The sequence below is a fragment of the Boleophthalmus pectinirostris genome, unplaced genomic scaffold (assembly GCF_026225935.1).
Source record: "Boleophthalmus pectinirostris isolate CB_2022bp ecotype Guang Dong unplaced genomic scaffold, ASM2622593v1 HiC_scaffold_18, whole genome shotgun sequence".
In the NCBI taxonomy this organism is placed as follows: Eukaryota; Metazoa; Chordata; class Actinopteri; order Gobiiformes; family Gobiidae; genus Boleophthalmus; species Boleophthalmus pectinirostris.
Genome location: NW_026571133.1, coordinates 39026138 through 39052619, shown reverse-complemented (window position 1 = coordinate 39052619; position 26482 = coordinate 39026138). Strand labels below are relative to the sequence as shown.

At 38.0% G+C, this 26482-nt stretch overlaps 1 protein-coding gene across 1 annotated transcript in view; it reads right to left on the bottom strand.

Moving 5' to 3' along the window:
• The window catches only part of vav2 (vav 2 guanine nucleotide exchange factor), a 581772-nt gene that overhangs the window by 376465 nt on the left and 178825 nt on the right, over positions 1–26482 (bottom strand). Inside the window, exon 2 of the mRNA XM_055153246.1 lies at positions 21686–21802. Coding sequence (XP_055009221.1) covers positions 21686–21802 — 117 coding nt within the window. The remainder of the gene's footprint in view (positions 1–21685; positions 21803–26482) is intronic.

Here is a 26482-nt window from a genome sequence, read left to right as displayed (position 1 = left end):
TGGGCCGTGGTCTTGGTCTTGTCTCGGTGTCGACCCTCTGAGGTCTTGGTACCCTGTGGTCTCAGACAGGTCTTGATCTTGATTCTTGATCTTGACTACAACATTATTCCACAGTATGACATTAAACTTTCTTTCTACATCTACAGACACGAAAGTCTTGCAATGTAACAATTCAGATCTGTGGAGTTCTCCCCCTTTTTTTTTGAGCAATAAAAACACCAATGCAAGATAGATTTAATGCCAAATTATGAAACATTCCTCAGAAACCAATAACATCTCCATGGTGACCAGCAGCTGACGGACTCTCCACAGACAAGTTACACAGCGCATCATTAAATATGAACTGCCAACAAGGACTCAATTTATATTTTTCAGGAAGTAGTTTTATCTTGCAGCCTTCAATACAAAGTTTCCAACATTTCCAAAGACTTTTTTATCAAGGTTGCCAATTTTAAGAACGCCAAAACACTTTAGAATAGACCGAGCAATGCAGCGGAAGGAGCTGTGAGACGACAGACATCGAAAATGGGAGAGACACGGCGAGCAGTTGGTCCAAATTTAATCTGCCCATTGGAGTCCGCACCAAGTTTACTTTAAATGACTGCGCTACCATCTGCTGCGAGGGAGGGATGGGCAGGTGCAGCGCTGAGTTTGTGTATTGGAGGTAACAGGTTTTTCTATTTATAGTGCTATATATTTAAAAAGAGATGACTTTCTTGGTTTTTGCGAAAGAAGGTAGCAAGCTTTTCACGTACTTATGCATATTTAAAAGTGCACTATGTAACTTTTTGGTTGGGAGTCCTTCACCTGCTTGTTTCTCTGCATGCATATGTCATTTCTCTGGCTGGAATGTTCCACAGTATGACATTAAACAACTCTACCTGGGCGCCAGTAGCTCAATTGGTAGAGCTTTTTGTCCAATGATCCAATGGCTGGCGTTCAAATCCTGCTCTCGACATAAACGTCATTGGTTGAGCGGTTAAATCCACTGACCCACAGGTTGGCGGTGCAATTCTAGCTCCCACAGATGATTGCTGTGGATGTGTCCTTGGGGAAGGCACTTAACCCACCTCACCCCCAGTGTCTGCGTACACTGGTTTATGAGTGTGTGTGTGAATGGGTGAGTGGTTCCTTGATGTAAAGAGCTTTCAGTGCCTTGAAGGTGGAAAATCGCTCTATAAAAATGTGACCATGTACATTACATTTATTAAATTACAGGTGGTTTTATAGCTCAAAAATGCCTCGAAAAACAGGCGTTCTGGCTGTGAGGGGGGTCGCCTCTCCACAGACCTGACCAGTAAATTTGTCTGGTTTGATAGAAAGGTTTAATATCATACTGTGAGACATTTCAGACAAAGGAATGATGAACCATCTACCACACAGGTGTCAAACATAAGGCCCGGGGGCCGGATCCGGCCCTCCAAGACCTTTAATCTGGCCCTCGGCTGATTTTCTACTAAAATATTTAAATTATATTTTCTATAAAAATATTGCAAATTTTCTGCGCCGCTTAGCACTGCAGCGTCTCTAGCGTCTCTGTACGTGGCCCCCCCCACCAGAGCAGCACAAATGAAGATTTGCCTCTTTCCAAACACTCTTAAAGGACGATCGTTTTGACTGTTGACCGTGACACCCTCATCAACAAAATGTCCAAAATGAGAAAAGTGGAGCCGAGTGCAGGATTTTCCAAGAAAAATTGATTTATTCCTATTTGCACACAAGTTCATGTTAAAACATTGTGTTGAAATTGCATTTTTCTTAAAGTTTCAGGTTCTTAATAATATAATATTTTGTAAAAGAAAGAGTTTATAAATTAAAAAAGATTTCTGTAATAGATTTGCGTTTTTCTGCACAAATATTTGAAATTATTGTTATTTTTGGGGTTTATATGACCATGAGTTTTCTGATCCGGCCCCTTTGGGATCTAAGTAGGTTGGATACGGCCCCTGGACCAAAATGAGTTTGATACCCCTGGTCTACCAGAAAAGTTACACAATGCATCTTTAAAACAGGGCTATTCTATAAAATTGACTTTTTTGAGCTTTCTATCATGTTACAACAATCCGTCCTCAAGGATTCTGTCCAAAGCTCAGAATTTAGTAGATGGTCATGGTCACATTTTTATACAGCACTTTTTCACCAAGGACACAATGACAGCATTCATCTGAGGAAACTGGAGTTACACCAGACCGCTCAACCAGTGATGTTTATGTTGAGAACAGGATTCGAATTGCCAACCTTTGGATCAGTGGATCTATGAACTGAGTTACTGACCAAATTCGAGCTTCGTGGGGACCTTGCGTTTTCTTTTGCCGCACCATGGCTGTAGAATCAGTTGCCATTAAAGGTTAGAAAGGTGAGGTCTTGTACCTTTTTTTAAAATCACTTCTAAAAACACACCTTTTTTCACTGGCTTTTCAGACGTGAGATCTACATTTCTTGTTGTTGAGCATCTTATTGTTTTCTATGTTTTTTATTAGTTGTATTGTGACTTTGACTGCAGTTGTCCTTGTATATTCTGCCCTACAAAAGCAAAAGATCTTAACTAGAAAAATAACTTCAAAGTTTCTGTTTTGTCTCCCAAAATTTGACAACTAGTTGCTATAATGAAGAAATATTTGTATGCGAAAATATTGAGCTCAAAATTGACTACTGACCCTTATTCGTCAGTTCCTGTTCTCTGCCTTTGTATCATGAGCCAAAAATAAGGAGTCATGCAAAGATAAAAGGCAGAAACTGACATGAACATTATTTGCTTGATTTTCTCCAGATTTCCATCCGTTAACAGAACACCTCACCAAGGTCAAGTCATCATGGTGTTTGTCTGAAATTATGTAGAAGAGCTTTGGATTTCCTGTTTAGTGCTGATCAGGATCAAGCAGCGACACTTACACAGTTAAACAGTCTGACACACAAGTTACTTTGTAGTATAGTGTGTACAGTATGAAGAAATACACCAAATACTTTCACATTAAAGATCATTTAAGTATAACTGAATACAAAGATTTATTTATTTAATGTGTTAAGACCCTGTGCCAAGGTTGCAACAAAAAGAAAGAAGGGAGAGATTGGATTTTAAAATAAATAAACAAAACAAACTGTTACTGCCTTTGTCTTTGCACAACTCCTTATTTTTGGCCCATGATACAAAGGCAGAGAACCGGTGTGGTATAGGATTTTGACCCTGTGGTGAGGTGACCCCGGGGTCAACATACCATATAGAATTTTGACCCCGGGGTCAGAATCCTATTATGGTATGTTGACCCCCCTATTGAATATTGACCCCCCTATGAAAATCTATATTTTATTAATAAACAACTTGAATTGTATAGAAAAACCTTGAATATTAACACTATATCTGTAAATTAAAACATACTGATATATTTAAAAGTGTTTTTTGAAGAACTCAGATGCATTTTTTGTTGATTATAACTTTTGAATGTTAAAAATTACTTAGTTGTTTAAACACATATTTGACTGAAAATGAGATAAGTAGTTATTCATTAGTTAGATCATCAAAGTGATGTATAATGAATTGGAATCTTGTTCAAATAGACAGGGCAGATCAATTGAGTAGTTCAATAGGGGATATGAAAATATTTGCTAAAGATCAATAGATCAAAGTTAATTAGATGATAGAAGATTTTTCTGTAATCAATAACTTCACTTAAAATTACATGTGGATTATCTGAACATAGCAAACTAAAACCCACAACAATGTAAAATACAATATAAAAAGTGACAAGATTGTTATGTATATGCAATTTTAAGAACAACAATTACATTTACACAAAATACCAAGTCGTTATCCATCAAAACATTCCTTAAAATACCTTCAAAGATCGTGAATATGAAGCAATATATAATAAAAGTAAATGACATGAGAAATAATGATCAGATAAGTAACTACTAAAGAAAAAAGTAGAGTCAAAATCTTATGGGGGGGTCACTTTACTATAGCGGTATGTTGACCCTGGGGTTGATATACTATGGGGGTCAAAATACTATCTCACATCAAAACTGTCAAAGGTCAATTTATTTATTTTTTTCCCCAAATATTTTTATTAAGAAAATTAAGAAAATATACAATAAAATACACAGTTAACTTGTCTTTTTTCCCCCCCTCCAATTACACACGCACAGTTTAATAAACCTGCATAAAATACAAGCATCAACAATATACGTGTAGAGAAAATAATAATAGGACTTTTTTTCTTTTTCATAAAGAACATCCCCATCCCAACCCATCTCTGCTCAACATTAAATACTAAATATTCCAAATTACAGAAACAGCAGGGGACAGTTACAACTACAACAGGCAGGTACTGGTACATTCATATTGGCAAATTATCAGCAAATTAGAAAAATAAGAAATAAAGCATTGCCATACCTGGAAAAATCTATCTGTACATCCCCTTAATGTATATTGAATTTTTTCAAGTTTTAGAAACACCACCATATCTTTAAGCCATAGCGAAAAAGGAAGGACATTTGTCAGATTTCCAGTGTAACAGCAATATACGTCTTGTAATTCGAGAAGTAAATGCAATAATATCCCTCTGTGTAGAGGTCAGAGCTATTGAGGAGTCAGTGATCCCAAGTATGGCAATGAGAGGACAAGACTGTAGGTTTATTCCAAGAACAGTTGACGTAGTAGTAAAATAATTAGACCAATAACTATGAAGATTAGGGCAAAGAAAAAATTTGTGGCTAAGGTGACAAGGAGAGCCCTTACACTTATCACATTTGTCTTCAGTTTCTGGATCAAAGGTCAATTTTAAGATCAGTATTTTTCAAGATATTTATTCACATGATAAAGGAGGTCTCAAATACTCCCTAAAATGACATTAACTCATTTTTGATCAAACATGACATGGCGTTCTGTCTTTTTAAGGTAGCATTTTATGTTTTTGTACAGCACTTTGGCCAGCTCTAAAGTTTTTAAAGTGCTTTGTTGGTATGGTACGGTAATCGTCTATCCTCTTCTGCAACACGAAGCAGAAATCCCAACGTTCATTCCGTCTCTGTCTCACTTCACGGTCCACTCGGGCTTCCCAATCTGTTTATTCCCTATCAAACTTTACGCTCGCTCCGCCGTCTGCATCCCAACTAGCACGCGGCGCCATCCCGCTAAATGAACATCACTCCGGCGCCGCTTTCCAAGATCGCAAAAATTACCAATCTGTTGATCGATGGCTAACAGGTGCAGGCTAATTATGCTAATCATGGCAACAGCCGAATAAACTGATTGCCGTGTTCATTTAAACGCCGCCGATGTTCCTTTGGAGTGTAATTAAAATCGTGGAAAGAGAGCGAACGAGAGAGAGTGGGAAGAGGAGAGGCTGAGTTGGAATGTTTAAGTCAAATGCATCTCTGGGGTCTTCTGTAATAAGCTGTATTTCATTGGTTTAACGATGTCATAATGAATTTGTAATGAAGGGGGAGGGGCCCGAACGGAGTATGGAATATGATTGAGTTTATACGACGTGTGCTAAAACGCGCCGCTAGCTGCCAATTGTGAAGCCGTGGCGGACTACGGGCAGCAAGGGAGTCGTAGACACGGGAGGCTACTGATGAGTTCTGTTCGACAATTTAGCAGAGAAAGTTTTAGTGGAATTTACGTGTAGTGTTGTGTTGTCTTCTCAAAGTGCTTTTAAATTTTAATTTCAATTTTAATTTTCCATAGTCAGCATTTTGGAAACTTGCAACGATGAGACAATCAGTTTGATGAATAGAGTGAATAAAGTTCACAGTGGCATATACCCTAACTAGAAGTTCATTGGTTCAAATTGATGGTGAGTAATTCATTTTCATGATGTTTAATTTCTGTTACGTGATTTCTTATAATTGCATTATTTTTTCCTAGCCAAATTCATCAGCTGGTTTCACTTCATGGAAACCGTCTGACCTCGCAGCATTAGGATTTGTTCGCTCGACGGTAGGTGGGTACTTTTTTTATTTAACCAATCGCTGCTATTTGGTCATGACATATGTAATGCACCGCTAACAGGGATAACTGGTATTTTAAGCTTTTCCCAAATTCCGCAGGAAGAAGGACAATAACATCTTTCGCCTTGATAAAATTCAACAAACATTCTCTTTGTTCCGGCTTTAAATCCTTGATCTAAGGAATCGTTGCCAACACAGAATGTATAGCTCTTCACTGATTGGCTGGTGCCCGGACTCACACTTCCAGGGTTCTTGCAAACCGTCTAGTGTATTTCGATTCCTGACCTAGTTGCTGGAGAGAAATGAAATAGAGCGGAGACACTAGGTGGCGCCAGGTGGCGCCTAATGTTTTCCATGTATTTGTGCAAAATGAATCTTGCCTTTAGTAAAGATGTACTGTATACGCAGCTCTTGAGGTCAGCATAAGTCTGCTGTGTGCTACTGGCATGCAATTATAAAGCACTGTCTAGGAAACAGGAAGTGCATGGTGAGCATGCTAGTTGTTAAGTGTCTATAAAACTCCAGTTTGGTCTCTAAAAGTTGTGAAAAGCATTATGATCTCTTTGTGGTGAATAATTAGGATGCTCTGGTAAGTGAGGAATAACTTTGAACCACAATTTTTTCACATTTTTTAAAACCGTAAAAATCAGGTAGAGCACCTTGGCACCTGAACTCTCATTTTAGTACAACATTTGGTTACTGTAGTCCTTCCATTTCTGGCTATATATAGTAGTATAAGTTACAAGTTGTGAGTATGAAAAAAAACACATTGACCCCAATCTGTTTTCTAGATTAGGGGGGATCCACAGGGATCAATTATGGGCCCTACTGTTTTCATTTACCTGGGCTATGGGGGAAATCATTATAGCAGGCCAAGGGAGATGAACTCTGGGGGCGGGCTGGTCACCGTGGGGTGCTGAAGGGTGGATAGGGTCTGATGAATGTTTATGGAGGAACCAATGCTATCAACAGCCTCGCCCTATAGCTTTCTGTGTGGAATTCAGCTTTAAAAAGAGATTAGAGGGCTATTGCAGCGGCACAGCCTTCACAAGTGCACCATTTGTTTTCTCCTGATGCCCCAGGGGACACCAGAGCAATATTTGGTTCACACTCTCAGCTTTTCTCACTATATAGGAGGAGGTTTAGGGTTTTGAAATAAAAGACTGGAATAAAAAAGTAATATTGATTATAGTTTTGTAAAGTTTTGTAAAATTTCCGTTGGAAGGCCTTCACCAAACTTCTTTATTTTTGGACTAAAACAGCCTTAGTTGAGTGGGTACCATATTTACCCTTTAACCTGAGGACTGCAGGTTCAATCCCCACTCAAACTAGTTGTGTCCTGGGGCAAGACACTAAAACCATCTTGCCTCTAGTGCCCATGTAGGTTAGTGTGAACTAGTGTGATGGGGGAAAAAGAAGCTTTGAGTGCCCAATGGATTGTAAATAAGTGACCATATACCATTTTATCATTTTTAATTATACACAAATATTGATTTATAATTCTGTGTTAAATAATAATTTCCATTTGATTCAGATGTTGACGCCATAGACCAATTTCTGTAAGCTTGTATACCTTCCCTATGTGAATGTGTCCTCAGTGTTTTTTTGCTTTGACTATGTTTAACATTGTCATTGATCTGCTCTTAAAGTGAACTATATACCTTTTTGAGGAGTGTTTATCATAAACATTGTCTTCATGGTGATGCTATTGTTTTGCCTGGAATGTACCACAATATGTCCATAAAACTTAATTATCTCCATGGACACAAGCAGGTATCACAAGTTACACATCAGATCTATGGGGAGATTACCTCATTCACTGTGAGACTACATGTGTTTTTAAGATTATGAAGTTCCTAGCAATAGAAACACATAAATGCAGGATAAGTTTAACATTACATTAACGACAGACCGATACATCGGCAATTGAACTGACTACACTTAGATAAATCTGACCAGTTTGTTGTTTTGGCTGGCTATACACGTAAAGATTCATTTGAACATTTTAGTGCAAAGTGATAACTGCACAAAACATGACTACTCAAATACCCTGCATGTCCTGCAATAAGACATACATCGGGGAAACAGGGCAGATGTTTAGTACATGAAAAAAGGAACATAGAACAGAATGCAAGAAGGAAACAGCGAAGGCGAAACACGAGCAACAAAACACAAAGCAGAACAGGAACAACTCAAATCGGCCGTTTCTGATCACTGTAAAAGAGAGAAGCACATTATGGACCGGGACGGAGCAAACATCATTGGGACAGAGGAAAACAAACATCGTCGCTGGATTAAAGAGGCAATCGAAATACGGAAATGTGCCCATGGGACTATAAACCAGGATGAGGGGGCTTTTTTACTCTCACACACCGGGGATACTGTCCTGAAGAAGTCTGACTGCAGATGGCGCTGTCCTCTTGCCTCCACTGGTAGGAACACAGCACCAAAACCTGTTTAAATCAGCTGACCGGGAAGGTGGAAGACTGTCATGTATGAAAACAAACTCTTGGTCTGAAAAAAGAACCTACCTTATTTTCCGGGTGATTAGACGCGGACTTAAGCCTCTAACCGCATCAAAAAACGGCCGTGCGCCCCATACCAGAGCACCGTATACACGAATCCACTCGAATCCATCACGACTTCAGTAAACTATAAAGCCGCACCATCCACAGCGCACGCAAACACACACGGAGCAGACAGCGACAGCAGCAAAACACACCCACAGACACACTCATCACTCCACGCCGACGACGAGGAACGGAACGAAGGAACGAACCGAAAAAGCGAGTCCAATGTGCCTTTCTGAGTCACAGCTGAACAACTGAGTCACTGCGAACACGCCAACAATCCAGCGGTCCCAGACAGCACCCTCCCTACACGCCACAATTGAACAAAGCCCAGAGTCACCGTGAACGTCACAAACAAAAAGTTTAAAGTCCGGTGCGATTTATTTGTGAAAAAAGTTCAAAAATAGACCATTTAATGACAGTGCATCTTATAATCCAGAGCGCCTAACAGCCCGAAAAATACGGTAATAACATCAATTATTGGAAGCTCAAATGACCAAATGCCCCTTTAATATTTGATCTGTGATTTTTATCCTCTTTTTTTGTTGTTTTTTTACAGTGTTGACATTTTGGAACCGCATCGTAAACAAAAATTAGCATTCACCGAGCTAACTAGCAGCAATCCTCAACAGCTATAATTAAGTCTTACAAGTACATAGGCTGACAACAGCACTTTGGCGCGCAGCACACAGCGGTGAATACACCAGAGAGGTTAGGGCACCGAATGGACTTTTGCCATCAATAAAAGCAGGTCATTGTGCATTTCCTTTAAGGCGCCCGCTTGACGATTTAAATGTACGGCACATTAGGAAGGGACCTGCCCAACTCAATATATTATAATGCCATGTACCGACCTAATGGAAAATCGATGGAGACAAGACCGAGCCCATACAAAAGCCATTTCCAAATTGACGTTGGGAGAAGCCCGAGTGATTGATTGCGACTTGGGCCAGATTTTAATACCGTGCTGGTGGAGATTATTGACTCCCGACGCTATTTTGTGGTTTTTACGTATACCGACTGCCAAATGAGCTCTTGTCTATGCAGCCTCGTCTCTACGGTTTAGGAACAGATATGCTGAAGAACATTAGGAAAGGAATGGATAAAAGTCTTCCCTCATGAATGAATTAAGAGTAGAATCGATATTAGCTACTACCAACTACTAACTCAAGAAAAAAAAGTAAGTGTGGGTGGTTAAGTGGTTCGCAAGACCAAAATAAAGCAAAGTCACTAAGTAATAGGGTAGTTCGTATTTATTTGTGCAAAGTTTTATGTGACAGTTGTTGAATCTTATGTTTGCCACTTTTTTTTTGTTTGTTTTAATTAAATTTGAAAAAAAGTAGTATAGAGCTGAAGACACAACATACACACATCGCTAAAATACAACTTAAATGTATTATAAAAGACAATTTTGCATAATGTGTCCACTTTCTTTTTTTTTTTTTTTATTGGATCATTTGCGGCAAACAAAAACCAAACATAAACCACGACTACATGGGTCACGACAGAAAGAGTCCGAGTTGAAACAAAGGTACCAAACGCATGTACAACAAGTTTGCATTCACAACTCCACTCAGCGTACATATAAGAGACAAAATATAAATTAAAACAAACAAAACTCAATGCTCAATTCATCAACTCCAGAGCTCCATATTTTCCAAAACACGATACTCTATACTCTTTTTGAAAGGTTTCTACAGTGCTGGACTGTTTAAAGTCATTGCTCCGATTATTTTACAAACCAGAATCTCTACCAGAAACACAATCACTTTCTTCCTCGTTCTTATCTTCATTTTTTGTTTTTCGTTTATGGTCATAAAAACTAATAACGTTAACGAAGGTGAAAAAGTTCATAGTTTATGATCATGCGAAATAAATTACAATGAGAATTAAAAAATAATATACTAACTAATACTAACATTAACGAAAGCACAAAGGTTTATCGTTTATCATTGTACAAAATAAAAGTTTATGTTTTTTAAAATTTTAAAGAAGAGCATGTGTTTAGTAGTTGATAGTCGTGTTTTGTTTTTTAATACCCCCATCTCACTAATCCCACCCTGAAAAAAAAAACAATCTGCGTTGTACTTTTTTTCCATTATACCATTTGTACCAGTGGAAGCACAATACATTAGAAATAAAGAATGAAAAAATAATAAATAATGTGTCCACTTTAAACCATGTAAACAAAAGGAAGCAGCTGTGGTAGATGGTTAAGTGTTTATCTAAGTGTAGTCAGTTCAATTGCCGTAAAAAGCACCAGTGGGTGTTCACAGGCACATCAAAATGTGATTTTAATCAGATTTTAGAGCATTTAAGAAATGACATGCAAAACACAAAATCTGATGTGAGTCATCAGAGGGATCATGAACAGAAAGAAATCAGACAATTTTGTAGTTTACATTCCATTTTAATAATCTCTTATCTTCAAAAATATGATAATAATGATCAGATTTGAGTGGGTGTGTAACCGCAGACAGTGTGTCCCTGGATGAGACATCAAAGTATCATCGTATGGGTAACAAACAATAAGAACAGTATAAAAATGAAATACAAAGCAAACAAAAATATCTAAATCGCATAGAATTTTAGGTTTACATTCTGTTTATTTGTCAGTAGCATTAACATAACAAAGACATAACATAACTTAAGACTAGGGGTGTAACAATAACCGAAATATCATGATATCGTATCGTCAGAGTTCTCACAATAATATCATGGACCATCACAATATATCGAATTACAAGTCTCTTTGCTTCAATTAAGAGTTATGGCACAGCAATAGCTAAAAAAAAAGACAGAGGGAACTACATAGACCATGATCCTTTGCTCCATTTCAGTGCAGACTACAAAAAGAAATAACAGTTTTAAGCACTTTTAAGTCTTAGTTCTTTGGATTAAGTCTTGTCAAGGCATTTTAAGAGGAAAAAGTAACATAACATTAACAGTTTTCATACCGTGAGATGTATATTGTGAAAATATCATACCAAGAGATTTGGATATCGTTACATCTCTAATCATGAACCTCCCCACCATATCGTGAGCTTCCCCATGATATCGCGATAAATATCGTACTGTGATGATATCGTATTGTGAGACTTGGATATCATTACACCCTTACTTAAAAAAAAAAGAAAAAACCTTATAGAACTGGACAATATACAGTAGGAATGTGCAAAATATCAAAATATCATATTATTTAATGTGCTGATACAGTATTGATATCATCGGCTGCTGTATCGATATTTTTTGGTATATTTTACTAAATTATTTTTGTTACAGCGCTACAGTTTTGTTGCTTGTTTAGAGGAAGGAAACTCGTTTCTGTGACACATTTCATGTGTTCAGTGTTTTGAGGATTAAAATGTTTGTGTTTCATATTAATGTTGCACAAGGATTGGTTTAACAGAGACTTTTAGAATCACAGCCATGATTTGACTGAATGAATTTGAAATATATTGTATTGACTCAAAAGCACACTGTATCGAGATATGTACATGTATCGAGGTATGTATCGTATCGGCAGCTTCTTAATGATTCCCAGCTTTAATATACAGTCACTGAGGCTCCACACATCTGCACAGTCACACCATGTTGTTGATACATTTTATGGACTGAGGTACGAAGAAGTTTTTATAGCTGTTATTTTTCCATAAAGGAACTCTGTATCTCCTCCCAGACACCATGAACTCATGCTGTGTGTTGAGGGACTTCTGAGATGGTCCGTAGAACGCTCAGAGTGGACACCCCCATCATTTTATAGCCAGTTTTACCAGTTCTAAGGATCTGTGATTTATATTTAACAGTCAAGTTTGAGCTGACAGTTCCATACCTTAGCACTGACTCTACACTTGCTCTACAGAAGGTCACAGTAATCATTTTGAAAACTCAGATATACTGACCAATAATCCGTAAGACGACCACCTACGTGAGACGGGGATAGGGAGAAAGCCCGGTATTGACATTCTCTGGACAGACTGGGTAGACACAGTGGCCTCAGCCGTCATCATCAGTTTAATGACATCATACGTTTGAGCTCCCCCTGTTTGTTTTAATGTAGCGCCGAAAGTCTCCCTCCCCCACCCACTTACACCGCCTCATACAAATACATGATACGCAGGGATTAGAGGCCACATCAAGGGTATTTCGCTGGTATAAACCGAGCGCAAACATGGATTAGTAACTGTAATGCTTTGTTTTTCTGAAAATCAAGTCATTATATCCCAATAGCGAGATTTGCTTCACAAGAATATATATATTTTTTTGTTCAAGAATGATTAATTTTCAAAAGAACAATAACTGAAACTGCTAAAATATTTTGATTCCCAGATATTTTAAAGGTGCATTGTGTAACTTTTCTGGTGGAGCGTTCACCATCTGCTTGTCTCCATGGAGTTGTTGTTTCATGGTCTGGAGTGTCTCGGTTTCACATTAAATGCATCTATCTTCCATTTATTCAATAACGTGGGTTTTTATTGACTTAAAAACATGCATTCGTACTCTTAGTGGGCTTGCCTCTGCACAGATTTGACATGTAACTTGGCCCTATGGCGTCACCTGCTTTCTCCGTAGAGATAAACAAATGTATTGCTACTCTGTGGAACATTCCAGGCAACATCTTCATGGAGAGGAGCTGGTGTGACTGAGCCTCCACCAGAAAAGTGACACACTGCACCTTTAAACAACATTCTAACTAAACACATTTGGTAAATTTGACATAGTTAATGCATATCTGTCGAAACTACACCCACTGTAACACCCTAGTTTACAGTGAGATGTGTCTGTTATTAGTTAAATCCATGAAACTACCCTAAGGTGTGAATGGGCACCTGAATCATATTTTTGCATGACCTAGGATGTGATATTTCAAACTTCCAGTCATCGCGCAATGCATACTGGGTAGGTTCCTCCAAAAACAGTGAGCAACAAACCTCCATGTTTGATTTCCCGGTGGGATGCGTCTATTGTCAAAGCTGATCTTTTCAAGTCTCTTGAACCATATCGCTTTTGTTTCTAGTTCTGATATCGTCATATTTTAGTTATGGGATTCGGACATCGGAATTGTGCGGATGATGGACGTTCCAACAGCGGAAAATGGCTGAAGAAATGGGCGTTTCAACTTTGTCTGACCATCAACTAACTCTACTCTCAAGTAACTAAAATATTTTGGGGTGTTGGACTTTCATTCATTGGTGAATAGGGGCATTTTAGTTCCAGCACCCTCTTTCCACAGCATGAACATTCTATCAATAAGTCAGAATTGCCCCTAGATACTGCTTGTCTTCATGAATAAATATACCATGTTCCCTACAAGTTGAGTGAGGGATCGGGATTTTGCTTTGTTGGCGGTCCACATACAAATGTTCACTGCAAACTCGGGAAGATTTCTTAGGCAGCCAAAGCTTTCCTTTTTCGTCCTTCTTGTGTATCAACACTGCCCATCGCCATCACCTTTCACTATTTTTTAGTTCCGTTGGGAAGGGAAACAGTTTAAACGGAAATTTACAGTCACACAGATCTGATTCCCTTTTGCAGTTATGGATTTCGCAAACTTCCGAAGCCCATTTCTCAAGTCGTTTTCCGCTGTTGGGACATCCAACAACCACACAATTACGATGTCTGAATTCCATAACTAAAGACTACTAAGATTGGCTTTGACAATTGACGCATCCCACTGGGAAAATCAAACGTGACAGTTTGATGTTCACTTTTTCGGAAGGCCCTTTCCGATATGCACTGCACGATGACTGGAAGTTCGAAATTCAACATTCATGTATAGTAATGGTTGATCTAACTCGATGACCTATTCACATACTCTGACTACCCTTATAGTTTTCTTTGTTGAGGGTGAAATTGCAAATGGAATTCTATTTACGTGTAATTTCCATAAAACTTCCAAAATAAAATGACATTCACCCTTGATTTTCAAACATGTTTAGTTCCTCTTTTTACAAATGATCATCTATATTAGCATGCACTTTCTCTAACTTCTGGACTCCTAGAACTATGCATGTTCATCACCAAACGTATTTTGTGTTAAATTTTTGTTCTTCAATAAAAAATAAAAATAAAAAAGAAGAACCGATAACGCAGAGATTTCCTCCAATATTTGAACTCCATCCAAACTTTCCTCTCGCTATCTTGTAACCGCCTTTTTATGAGATCAAAAATCCCAGAGAAATCCCCATAAAGCCTAGAATGAGTCAGCAGCCTCGGACTCAGCCAAGTCTAACATCCACGACCTCCCAGAATGCCCAGAGTGTAACGGCTGTCCCTCACTGACGTCCATTAGATCGTTGACCCATGAAGTTGTTCCTCCGAATGTTTCTCCTCCTCTGCCTCCCCCTCTCTCATCTGCGTCAGTCTCCTTTCAAACTGATGCGAGTGACAGATTTGACTTTGAACTTGTTCTAAATCGGAACGCTACAGGTGTTGAACAAGGGAATGCACTCACTTTCGGAACGTTTGCCTAAAGTTGTCGAAAAATAAGAATATAAACTTGAGACTATTCACAGAACTTGCTTGTTGCAGTCACTATTTTGAGGACTTCACTCAACATTGTCGGCCATCTCTGTTGTCATAATTTAACTCAAAAATTGATGATGCTTTTTAGAACCTGCTAACCTCGATTAAAAGCAGTGAAAGCTAAAGCCACAATTTACTTTTGAGGCTACATTTATATGATGACGGTCTGAACAGAAGACGCAAAAGTGGTGTTGTGTCTTCACGTTTTATTCCGCATTTAGACGAGCGTTTTCGGGAGGAAATCAGCACGCACACGGTGACGCAAAAGTGTGTGGAATTCGGTTGGGTATACATGCCATCCGACATCTCAGTACTGTATGTATGTGACATAAACACGTACGTGACCTGAGCAGATCTGACCAGAGTTTTGCATCTTGGGCAGTGTAGACGGAAACACTACAGTGGAGTGTATTCAACTTTTCCACTCTGGAGGGTGGTTTCAGATTTTTGCGTTTTTAAGCCCCAAAAACGCTGTCACCATCTAAACAAATGGCACTTCTAATAAAATATGTTGTCTTTTTTTTACCCGCAAGTGTTCTCATGTAAACAGGCCCTTAACCTTTATGTTGCGCTGTTCAACTTTTTAGTTGGGGTCTGTCACCTTCTTGTTTCTGTGGATATGTCATTGCTCTGCCTGGAATGTCCCACAGTATGACCTTAAACAGCTCTACCTTACATTTATTTAATTACAGGTGGCATTCTGACTGAGTGGGATCGCCTCTCCACAGATCTGACCTGTAACTTGGTCTGCTTTGGTCTCCATGAAGATAAAAATATTTAATACCATACAGTGAAGCATTCCAGATGAAGCACTAACATGTAGAAAAACATTTGATGGACCCTCCACCAGAAAAGTTCTACAATGGACCTTTAAGTACAACGCCGCGTGTAACGTCTCGTCTAAACGAAAGGTACTTCCGATAAAATATTTTGTTGTTTCTACCTGCAAGAGTTCCTGTGTAAACAGGTTCTAAGTATCTGTCGATACCCGATATTAACTGATACCAGAGTAGTGACGGAAAATAGCACTTATTTCCTTAAAACAAAGTTAATGTTTTACACAAAATATCCAGTTGTGGTATGTAAATTGAATTTCTTCCTCAAATAACTACTAAACAGGATTGTATGAACAGAAGTTCAAACATTGTGAGATGTTCAAGGCCAAGATCATCCTGTAAATAGTCTTATTACAATTACATTAAAGGCCCAACTTAGATATCGGCTTCACCAATACAAATGGAATCAATACTTGATCCAGCAAATTTTTCAATACTACTATCAGTTCATCTCGAGCAATTCCATTTGTACATTAAATAATAGCTTTAACTTTGAAGGAAAAAAAGCACTCACTGCTCAGTCTGGAATGAATAGTCCTCCTGATATTGGCAATCCATTGCTGGTGACAGTCAGGAGGGAATAGAAGAAGAATCCTTTCTTTTGAGGGATGTTGTTGGTACAGCCCACAGAGCAGCAGAGCCACTTCTGTCCTCAAACTGACAGAACCAACAAATGTGTGATGTCACTTCAGTCCTTGTGGGAAAGTCTTCTATATTTTTTATACAGATTTATATCAGTTTGGTCCCCACGCCCTCCATCACGTCTCAAGCCCAGATTTGTTTATTTCAGTGATACGTGTGAAAGAAAAACACACCTGGAGTTGTGTTTTGTTTCGTTCACACATGTTACCCTGCAAGATTAGTTTCTCTTCAAAGCTGAAAATTTCCACCTTATGATGTCATGTAGTGGTAGTTTCCAAGTTAACAGCTACCTTTTACTTTTAGTTTAGTAGAGATTGGTCATTCCAGGTTTGTGTGTTAAACGTGTGAATGAAACAAAACACAAGTCCAGGTCTGTTTGTGATGCGGAAACAACATTATCACACAGATCAGGAAATGGTGTAAAACGGGCCCTTTATAATTTGCTGTTTTAAATTCAAATCCACACTTTGGGGAACATTAGCACAATCAAACTACTGCAAATATAAACAACACATACGTTACCTGAACAGCATCTCTTCATTATCAGCTATATCACGTCCAAGCCAAAGGTGACATCTGGCACGTAAACAGCGGAAATGCTCAACCAAACACAGACGGTCTATAGAGATACCGACCCCAAAAAGAACATCTGATTTCAAAATACTGCATGCTCCACTGATCGTTTCTATCATCTATTCACTCTTCCGTAAATCACAAGCAAACCTTATCACAAGGCCAAATATGCGATGCACATGCCAAAAACATTTCAGTTAGAGATTACTGTAACTGTACTGTCGGATTTTATGAAATTAACTGTTTGCTTTTTTTGCAATTCATAGAAACTGTGCAGGCGTTTTACATATGTGGCAGAAGACCTTACAGAGGAAATACTCCAAAATTTGCCAGAGGGAACACTTTTTGTGGGAATGAACCATTTCATCACCAAACAAAAACACAAGAGCGGAGTGAGAGCGAGGTCTTTCCTGTTGTGTTCACCTGGCTCCCCCTGGACACTGTGGTGATGCTGCAGGACACAGTTAAGGGACACTTTTGGCTCTTCCTCTCCTCAAACTACCCTGACACAGATCTGCTGACCCTATCTGACCAGTCCCACCTCTTGAACAGCACTCAGACTTTTCACTGAGACACAAAGACCACTGAGAAGAGCAGTAGAAATGCTGCAGAATAACTTGAATTTCCCTCTGAATCAATTAAGTCTTGAGTTTCTCTCATGATTTCAGTCCTTATTATCTCTGTCTATGTTATTGGTGGTTTTCAGATTCTAGAATGTGATGGTCATACTCCCCAATGGAGGGCAAGAGAGAGATTTTCCTTTTGATTTTCCTCTGATTGTGTTTTCATAAGAAATATCTGAATGTAAAACTTAAAAAGTTGAACCTGATCATTTTTATTAGTGACTACATCATGGGTAGGCATATGGAAGATAATTTGTTCCATCAGATTTTGAATTTTAAATACCACTGAATTTCTCACTTTGAATTTTTTAACTCTGAAAAAAGATGTTTGAATTATTTTTATTCTGAATTTTAGTGGCTGAAATTTGAAGTTTACTTTCAATTTAAAAAAAACAAAAAAACACCACAGGTATTTTCAAGCCCTCAAATTCACCAGTCGAAATTCAGAATGTAAAATTCGCTGTGAAAAATTTCAGAGAAAAGCTCCAAGATGCCAAGGCAGAAGCAATCGATCATGTGAGCGAGGAGGACAGAGGCTGTTTCCTATTGGCTGTTCTCATCTGTGGGCGGGGTTTACACTTAAGAAATCAAAGAGATGAGGTTTCAATGAAGCTATCTCTGACCAATCACATCGTGTCACTGTAACATTTCCTGTTTCTTACTTAGTTAGATCGGATCACTTTGGATCGATTGCTTCTGCCTTGGCATCTCGGATCTTTACTGTGAATTTTCTTCACTGCGAATTTTGCACTCTGAATTTTGACTGTTGAATTTGAAGGCTTGTAAATATTTGTGTTGAATATTTAAGGTGATTTAATTTTTTTTTTTTTTTTTATTTTATACACTGAAAATGTACACTTAAAATTTCAGCAAACAAAACTTCATAATAAAAATAATTCAAACATGATTTTTCAGAGTAAAAAAATTCTAAGTGAGAAATTCAACAGCATTTAAAATTCAGAATCTGATTAAACAAATTATCTTCCATATAGGCAAATTTTTTGACTTGTGGGCCACAAAGGGTTCTAAAGTTTGATGGAAGAGCCGGACCAGGAGCAGATGGATGGGTTTTTTTTGTTTTGTTTTTTTGGTAATCCACCTCATAAGAGAAAAAAATAACATGAGGATGTGTAGAAAACATCTCCCGTGTTATTGAAATATCCAATCACTGAAAATCATTACAAAGCATTACAAGAAAATATCTGTATTTCAAGTCCCACTGTATTCACTATTTACTGAAATTACTTTTAAAACACTGAAAATTATTATTATCATTACTATTATTCAAGTTTGGCGAGCCAGATAGAAAAGATTAAAGGGCCGCATATGGCCTCCGGGCCATAGTTTGCTCACCCCTGGACTACACCTTATAACTCACCATATAACAACAAGACACTACATTTTAGCAGTATTATTTTTACCTGCCCCCATCTGTATTACATATTATTGTCTTATAGAATGATGTGACGTCATCTTAAACCCAGCAATGAAAGGTATAATACTCCCTACAACAGAAGCATAGCGAGATTTTCAACGTTTTGAACTCCAACTCATGTCTCTTCTATCACCTCTCAGCCTACCACAATTTATTCTGTAACAGTACCTTTTAACACTAACTTTTCAGACTCTTTCTGAATTGAATTCCATGACAAGTTCGATACAAAAGCCTAAAACATATCCAAGAACATACAATAATAGTGAGTATTTGTTGTAGTGCCTATTTGTTGTATTACTTTGCCTAGATCAAAAGGTAATGTGTCTCTAATGAAGACAAATACCTGATCTTATTCTTATCTATAAAATGTTCACTGATTTCACTCATTCAGAAACTGTAATGGCACACGGAACATCGCACAAAAGCATCGAAAATCAAACACCAATCGATACAAAAACGAGAATGGAAACCAGATTTGAGCAGGTATCTACAGGCTACTAAAAAGTCACATTCACAGGACAGAAATGAACCTTTTGTGAATAGTTTTACAGTGATCTTGAGCTGTATCAGAACAAGTATAAGAGCGCATAGACCGGAATACACTCATGGAACACTCTGGAACCTACCTGGACCACTGAAGGATTACATAGATATAAGACCATATGGGAACAGAAGAGAAAGTACTATGATTTAATGTTAAAAATGACATTCTATTGACTAAAGAAAGTGTTTTAATTATCACTGTGGTATCGGAATTGGTATTGAGTATCGAGTCTATTTATCATGTATCATGTAAGGCAGGGGTCTCCAACCTTTTTCCTCTGGTGTGCTACTATAATGAAATGAAAATGCCAGAGAGCTACTCATTTTAGCGGTCGCAAGAAATTGAGAAAGTATAAGAGCTTTAGAGAGGGTACAATTAGATGCCCATTAAATATAAACCATTATCCATTTAGTAGTGTACAAGTTAGACATCAAGATGACACATTTACAATAGTAATTAATCAGACTTTAATTGTTAAATTAATATAATTCAGAAATTCTTTAGCAAGTTGCCTGGAATGGGGTGGAGAGTTACTAGTAGCTCCCGAGCCACAGGTTGGAGACCCCTGATGTAAGGCTAGTGCACTGTAAACTAAATATTGATTTTAAAAATGTACATAACCAAAGTCAATTTTGTTTTAGTATTTGCAAAGCCCTTAACACAATTTTTCAAGTAACAAATCCATCTATAGCCAGTGTTGGGAAGGTTACTTTTAAAATGTATTCCCCTACAGATTACAGATTACATACCCCAAAATGTAGTTTGTAAAGGAATCCATTAAATTACTTAAAGTGAGTAACGTAATCTGAATACTTAGGATTACTTGATTTGTTGTAGAGAAGCAAAGACGAGGATATCGTAACATAAGAAGTTTTGTCTGATAAAAGAAAATAAAATGCCCAGTCTTTCCTTAACTGTATTAAAAATATTATTGATAGAAGAGGAGGAGGAGACATGGTCCGTGCGGCATGGTTTAGTCCTGTTAAATCCTGGTTTATACCTGGTTTTAGACCTGGTTTTAGACCTGGTTTAGACCTGGTTTTAGACCTGTTTTAGACCTGTTTTTAGACCTGGTTTAGACCTGGTTTAGACCTGGTTTTAGACCTGGTTTTAGACCTGGTTTTAGACCTGGTTTTAGACCTGGTTTTAGACCTGGTTTTAGACCTGGTTTAGACCTGGTTTAGAACTAAGTTTAGACCTAGTTTAGACCTAGTTTAGACCTAGTTTAGACCTACTTTAGACCTGGTTTAGACCTAGTTTAGACCTGCTTTTAGACCTGGTTTAGACCTGCTTTTAGACCTGGTTTAGACCTGTTTAGACCTTTTTAGACCTGGTTTAGACCTGGCTTTTAGACCTGGTTTAGACCTGCTTTTAGACCTGGTTTAGACCTGGTGTCCGGCAATGAGTGGAATTACGAAAAAATAAATAAAAAAAGGGGGATTTAGCTCAAAATGTAAAATCAGGAAACTACCGCAGTGTAATCCACTTATTTCAACAAAGTAATTGTAATCCAGTGACCACTCACTGAAACAGTAACTTGTAACCGAATACAGTTACTCATAATTTGTACTCTGATTACGTAACTCTGGTACATGTAATCTGTTACTCCCCAACACTGTCGATAGGTTTCAGAAAGATTAAAAATTGTAACTACAGAGATTAACAACTAAAAACATCTTTTGAATAAGAAAAGGTCCGCCAAATGTTACATCAGAAGTGAAAACCTGTGAACACAACCTTTTATAGCCAATAAGAATGTCAACTCCAACTCCAACAGCCAAAAATCATAAAAGGAAGCTTCACAGACCGCCAAAATTCCAAGCCACAAATCTCAGTCTGTGATCTGACATGGATCCAACATAACTCGAGGCATGATAACATCAACTTTCACAAGCAGCTTCAAGTCTCCCAGCGCAAAACCGTCGCCCATGGGTGCTCATAACAGCGGTGAGCGGCGTACAAAAGAACAGAGGTATTAGCTGACTCACCTTGCCGAAGTCCCGGACGTCGAAAAGGTCGAAGGGGTCGAAGAGTTCGCTGTTGCGCAGGCCGAACTTGTCGTGGCAGACCTTGAGAAATGTGCGGATGTTCTTCAGACACAGGAACTGCAAGGTGAAAAGAAAGAAAAGAAGTTAATGCAAATTTGGTTGCTAGTGGTTATAGATTTTTGTAGGGATTGCAGCAAGTTCACAACATTACATTACAGATTTTTCAGTTCCAATATCAATTCAGATTATCAACCAATACCATTACAGAAACTGGGAAACAGCATTTATTTCTTACTAAAACAAATAAGATAAAACTGATTCAAATGTTTTATAAAGCTGTTATTCAACACAAGAGCACAGAACACGTTTGTATAAATAAAAATTCATACTTTTATACTACTTTCTGAACCAACTGCGACCAATAAATTGCCTTATTATATCGATTTATATGTCCAAGGAGGATACTGGCTGAACTGATATCTTGAAGTCGTCTGATCCAGCTAATTTTTCAGCCAATATTCAAATTGGATTAGAGCATCCCTGATAAATTCATGGTAAAAATGCTTGTGCCAGATAATAGCAGAAAGCACTGGTTTCTACATTACATTCTACAGTTAAAACCAATGTTTGAAAACCAAATTCGATTAAGTATTAAAGTCTTCAAATAATATTATCTGCAAGTATTTTAACTTGCTTTAGGGATGGGATGAGACACAATTTCTACGAGACAAAACGTGTCGAGATTCAGTCCATGAGATCGAGACGAGACGAGATTTTGACATAATGTTTGATAGATAAATTGTAGGGATGTAACAATAACAGAAATATCGTGATATCGTATCGTTAGAGTTCTCACAATAATATCATGGACCATCACAATATCGAAATACAAGTCTCTTTGCTTAAATTAAGAGTTATGGCGCAGCAATAGCTAAAAAACACACAGAGGGAACTACATAGACCATGATCCTTTGCTCTATTTCAGTGTAGACTACATGAAGAAATAACAGTTCTAAGCACTTTTAAGTCTTAGTTCTTCGGATTAAGTCTTGCCAAGGCATTTTAAGAGGACAGTTTTGTTAGTCTCCACATAATATCGTAATAAATATCGTACTGTGAGATGTATATCATGAAAACATTGTACCGAGAGATTTGGATATTGTTACATCTCTAATCGTGAGCCATATCATGAGAAATAATACCACAATATCGCAATAAATATCATACCGTGAGGTTCATAACGTGACGATATCTTATCGTGAGACTTGGATACCGTTACACCCCTGATAAATTGTGCTGTTCAGTTCATAATTTTTGCTTCACAATTTTTGCTCAATCTGTTTTTTACAGTTTTGTTGTCATTTGTTGTCAGTGCTTTTCGGTATCCCAGCTTCTCAAGGGGAGTTACTCAGCAAAGTTAACCCCTTTCTCATCCAAGGCAAATGGAAAAATGTAAGCAAAAAATCTCACGAGATAATATTCCTCATGTGTGCACAGTCTTCGGGCAATTTTGTCTCGTGAGATCTTGTGGCACGAAATCTTGATCCATCCCTATATGGCTGGCTATACAAGTCAGTTTCACAGTTTCACATCAGAAAAACTTTTAGTCAAGTTGAGTGAGCAGGTGTGGGCAACCGTAACCATAAAGACCAGGGACGCCAGGAGCGGGATACAAACTTTTACCACCTCAGTGAAGCAACATAATGTTTCTAACGACTTCTGCGGATGGTGAGCTTTGCCGCAAAATCTGGCACATTTTTAGAAGCTGTGAAGTTGTGTTAAGACTGAACCGCTCGCAATTCCCACACAAGGTACCCACGATGAGATAGTGCAGGATAAAGGGTTGTGCATATCAACAGAGCATGAAGCAGCATTTTCAGCCGTTCCAAGCCTATAATGAGACGCATATCCAAGGGCAACGCCGTCCCCAGCCACACCCAGAGTCGATGCACTAGCCTGGGGTCACTGGCCCTGGATCAAGACCCTGACCACCGGCTTATCTGCAGGTACCATTTATGAATACTTAACGTTGCATTAAAGCTGCACGGCGTAACATTTCTAGTGGAGGGTCCGCCACCTGCTTATCCCCATGGAAATGTTACTGCCTTGTCTAGAATGTTCCACAGTATAGATTAAGACTATCTATCACGGAAGGAATTACTGTATTTTTGAGCAATAGAAATTCCTGTAATAATAAATGCTAGATGGAAATGTTTCAATCTCATACTACGGAACATTCCAGGCAAAGCATTAAAGCTGCACTGTGTAACTTTTCTGGTAGAGGACCCACTAGTTTATTGTCTCCATGGAGATTAAGGCTGTGCAATTAATAGAATTTTGATTGCGATTTGTGAGTCAAATGATCTCAAAACGTAACAGAGTGGAAATGAACATCTGGATATAGAGTTTATTTTGGATACATTTATGTTTTTCTATGCCTTATTTCATGTTCAAAGTATATTTTATTCATTTTATATTTTATTCGTCACAAAACTGCTCTAAGGTTCATATTTGTAGTCTATATTTATGTTTAATTTGAAAGTTTTGCAGAAATTATCGATAACAAAGTGTTTATTTTTTGAGAGAAATGCTGAATAAATAAAGCATCATGTAACTAAAAAATAATCGTTTGAATAATCGTGATTTCTATATTGACCAAAATAATCATGATAATGATTTATTCCATAATCGAGCAGCCCTAATGGAGATCTTATTGCTTTACCACTAATATTCCAAAGTATATCATTTAACTTTACAATGTCCATAGAAAATATATAGCAGGAGATGCCACCAGGACAATTTACATGTGAGATCTGTGAAGAGGCGACCCCACTCACAGTCAGAATGTGTGTTTTTAAAGGTATTCTTGATCAATAAAAACACCAATAACTGAATAAATGCATCTTATATAAATTTAATACCAAATGGTGGAACATTAAAGGCAAAGCAATAGCATCTCCATGGTAGCGTAGCCAGGCTGGCACCATCTAGTGCCTCTGCTTAATTTCATTTCTCTCCAGCGACTAGGGCTGGGTATCATTAAGAAGTTGCTGATACGATACATACCTCAATACATAGGCCACGATACGATACATATCTCGATACAGTGAGCTTTCAATTCAATATGATATATTTTAAATCGATTCGATACAGTTTACAATAAAAATAAAGGCTAAATCATGTCTGTGATAGTAAAAGTCTTTGTTAAACCACTTTTTGTGCAAAGTTCATATGAAATACAAACATTTTAATTTTCAAAACAGTGAAAATGTCAAATGTGTTGCATAAAAAAGTTTCTTTCCTAAACAAGTACCAAAACTGTAGCTCTGTAACAAAATAATTTAGTGAAATATACCAAAAAATACTCTTGGTGATATATCGATACAGCAGCCCATGATATCGATACTGTATCATTACATTAAGCGATACGATATATTGATATTTCAATATTTTTGCACACCCCTACCAGCGACTAGGTCAGAATTCAGAATATACTTGACTCTTTGCAAGAACCTCGGAAGTTGAGCTGAACCCAACCCGAGTTGCGATGGCAGACTGTTTACACTATCCTCCTTTTGAACTTCCTTTGTCAAATACAAACTTTTTTCATTTTTTATTGTGCCTTTAATTCGCAAGTTCACCTTGCAGAAACGACAATGATCGTTGACAGACATGTTCACTCTCTGCTTTGTTTGCTGTCGTGCTGACACTTACTTGGACACCACTGCATTACATATGTCACAACAAAACAGCAGTGATTGGTTATAGGGATGGGCATTCGATGAAATTTTCTTAATCGATCATCGGAAGAATTAACGATCGATTACTGATTAATCATTAACGTTTTTATATTAAAATGATCATCATTATTATTACTATCTGCACTACTAATCTGCATAAATAAATTCAACTTTACGACATATAAACCGTAACGACTCTAGAGCCACATCAGCCTGTTTGACATTATAATGTGTTTAATTCAGTTTAGCGTAACTCTCACAGAAACAAACTTAAAACCGCATCGCTAATTTGCATAAACTAAGCGAAGATAAAACTACAGCTCTTGTGTCGCTGATGTGGTTCAACTTCTGTCGGATTAAAAGACATGACTCAGTGGAATACAGGTTAGTGTGACCATATTTGCGTTTGTCAAAACCAGGACACCGTACGGGGGGAGGGAGGTGGGGACTCGTCATCAACATTGCGCGACTCTCACCTGGAAAAGCTTTTTCCCACTGGACACCGAAACATATGTGCTGCTTTGTACACTGTGCACATGGCCTCACACTTGTCCCGAACGCAACGGAAAGTGGGGAATTTCTTGTACAAGTCATCATTAAATAAGCATTTGTGCTTCGGTACGTTGCAGACTGACCGACTGTTTGTGTTTGCTCGCTCTTTCTGAGTGCAGAGACACATGTACGGACCCCTGTTTGGTCACGCTACGCACAGCAACCTACATTCGGTTTGTCGATTAAAATTAACATAATCAATGAAATTCTTAATGATCAATTATCGATTAATCATGCCCATCCCTAATTGGTTATATAAAAAAAGTACCCGCCTACCATCGAGTGAACGAATCCTAATGCGGTTTCCACGAAGTGAAACCGAATGATGAATCAGGCTAATGGTAGCGGGCCTTCAACCTGAAAATTTACGCAGCACACTTTTACACATCAAGGCTATTCTGTCGTATTCATCTATCTCTTTACAATAATTCATTACATTATCTTATTTTTCTACGCAACTTTGTCTCTCACGGAAAGCTAATTGGTCATTATAGGTGAGCAAATG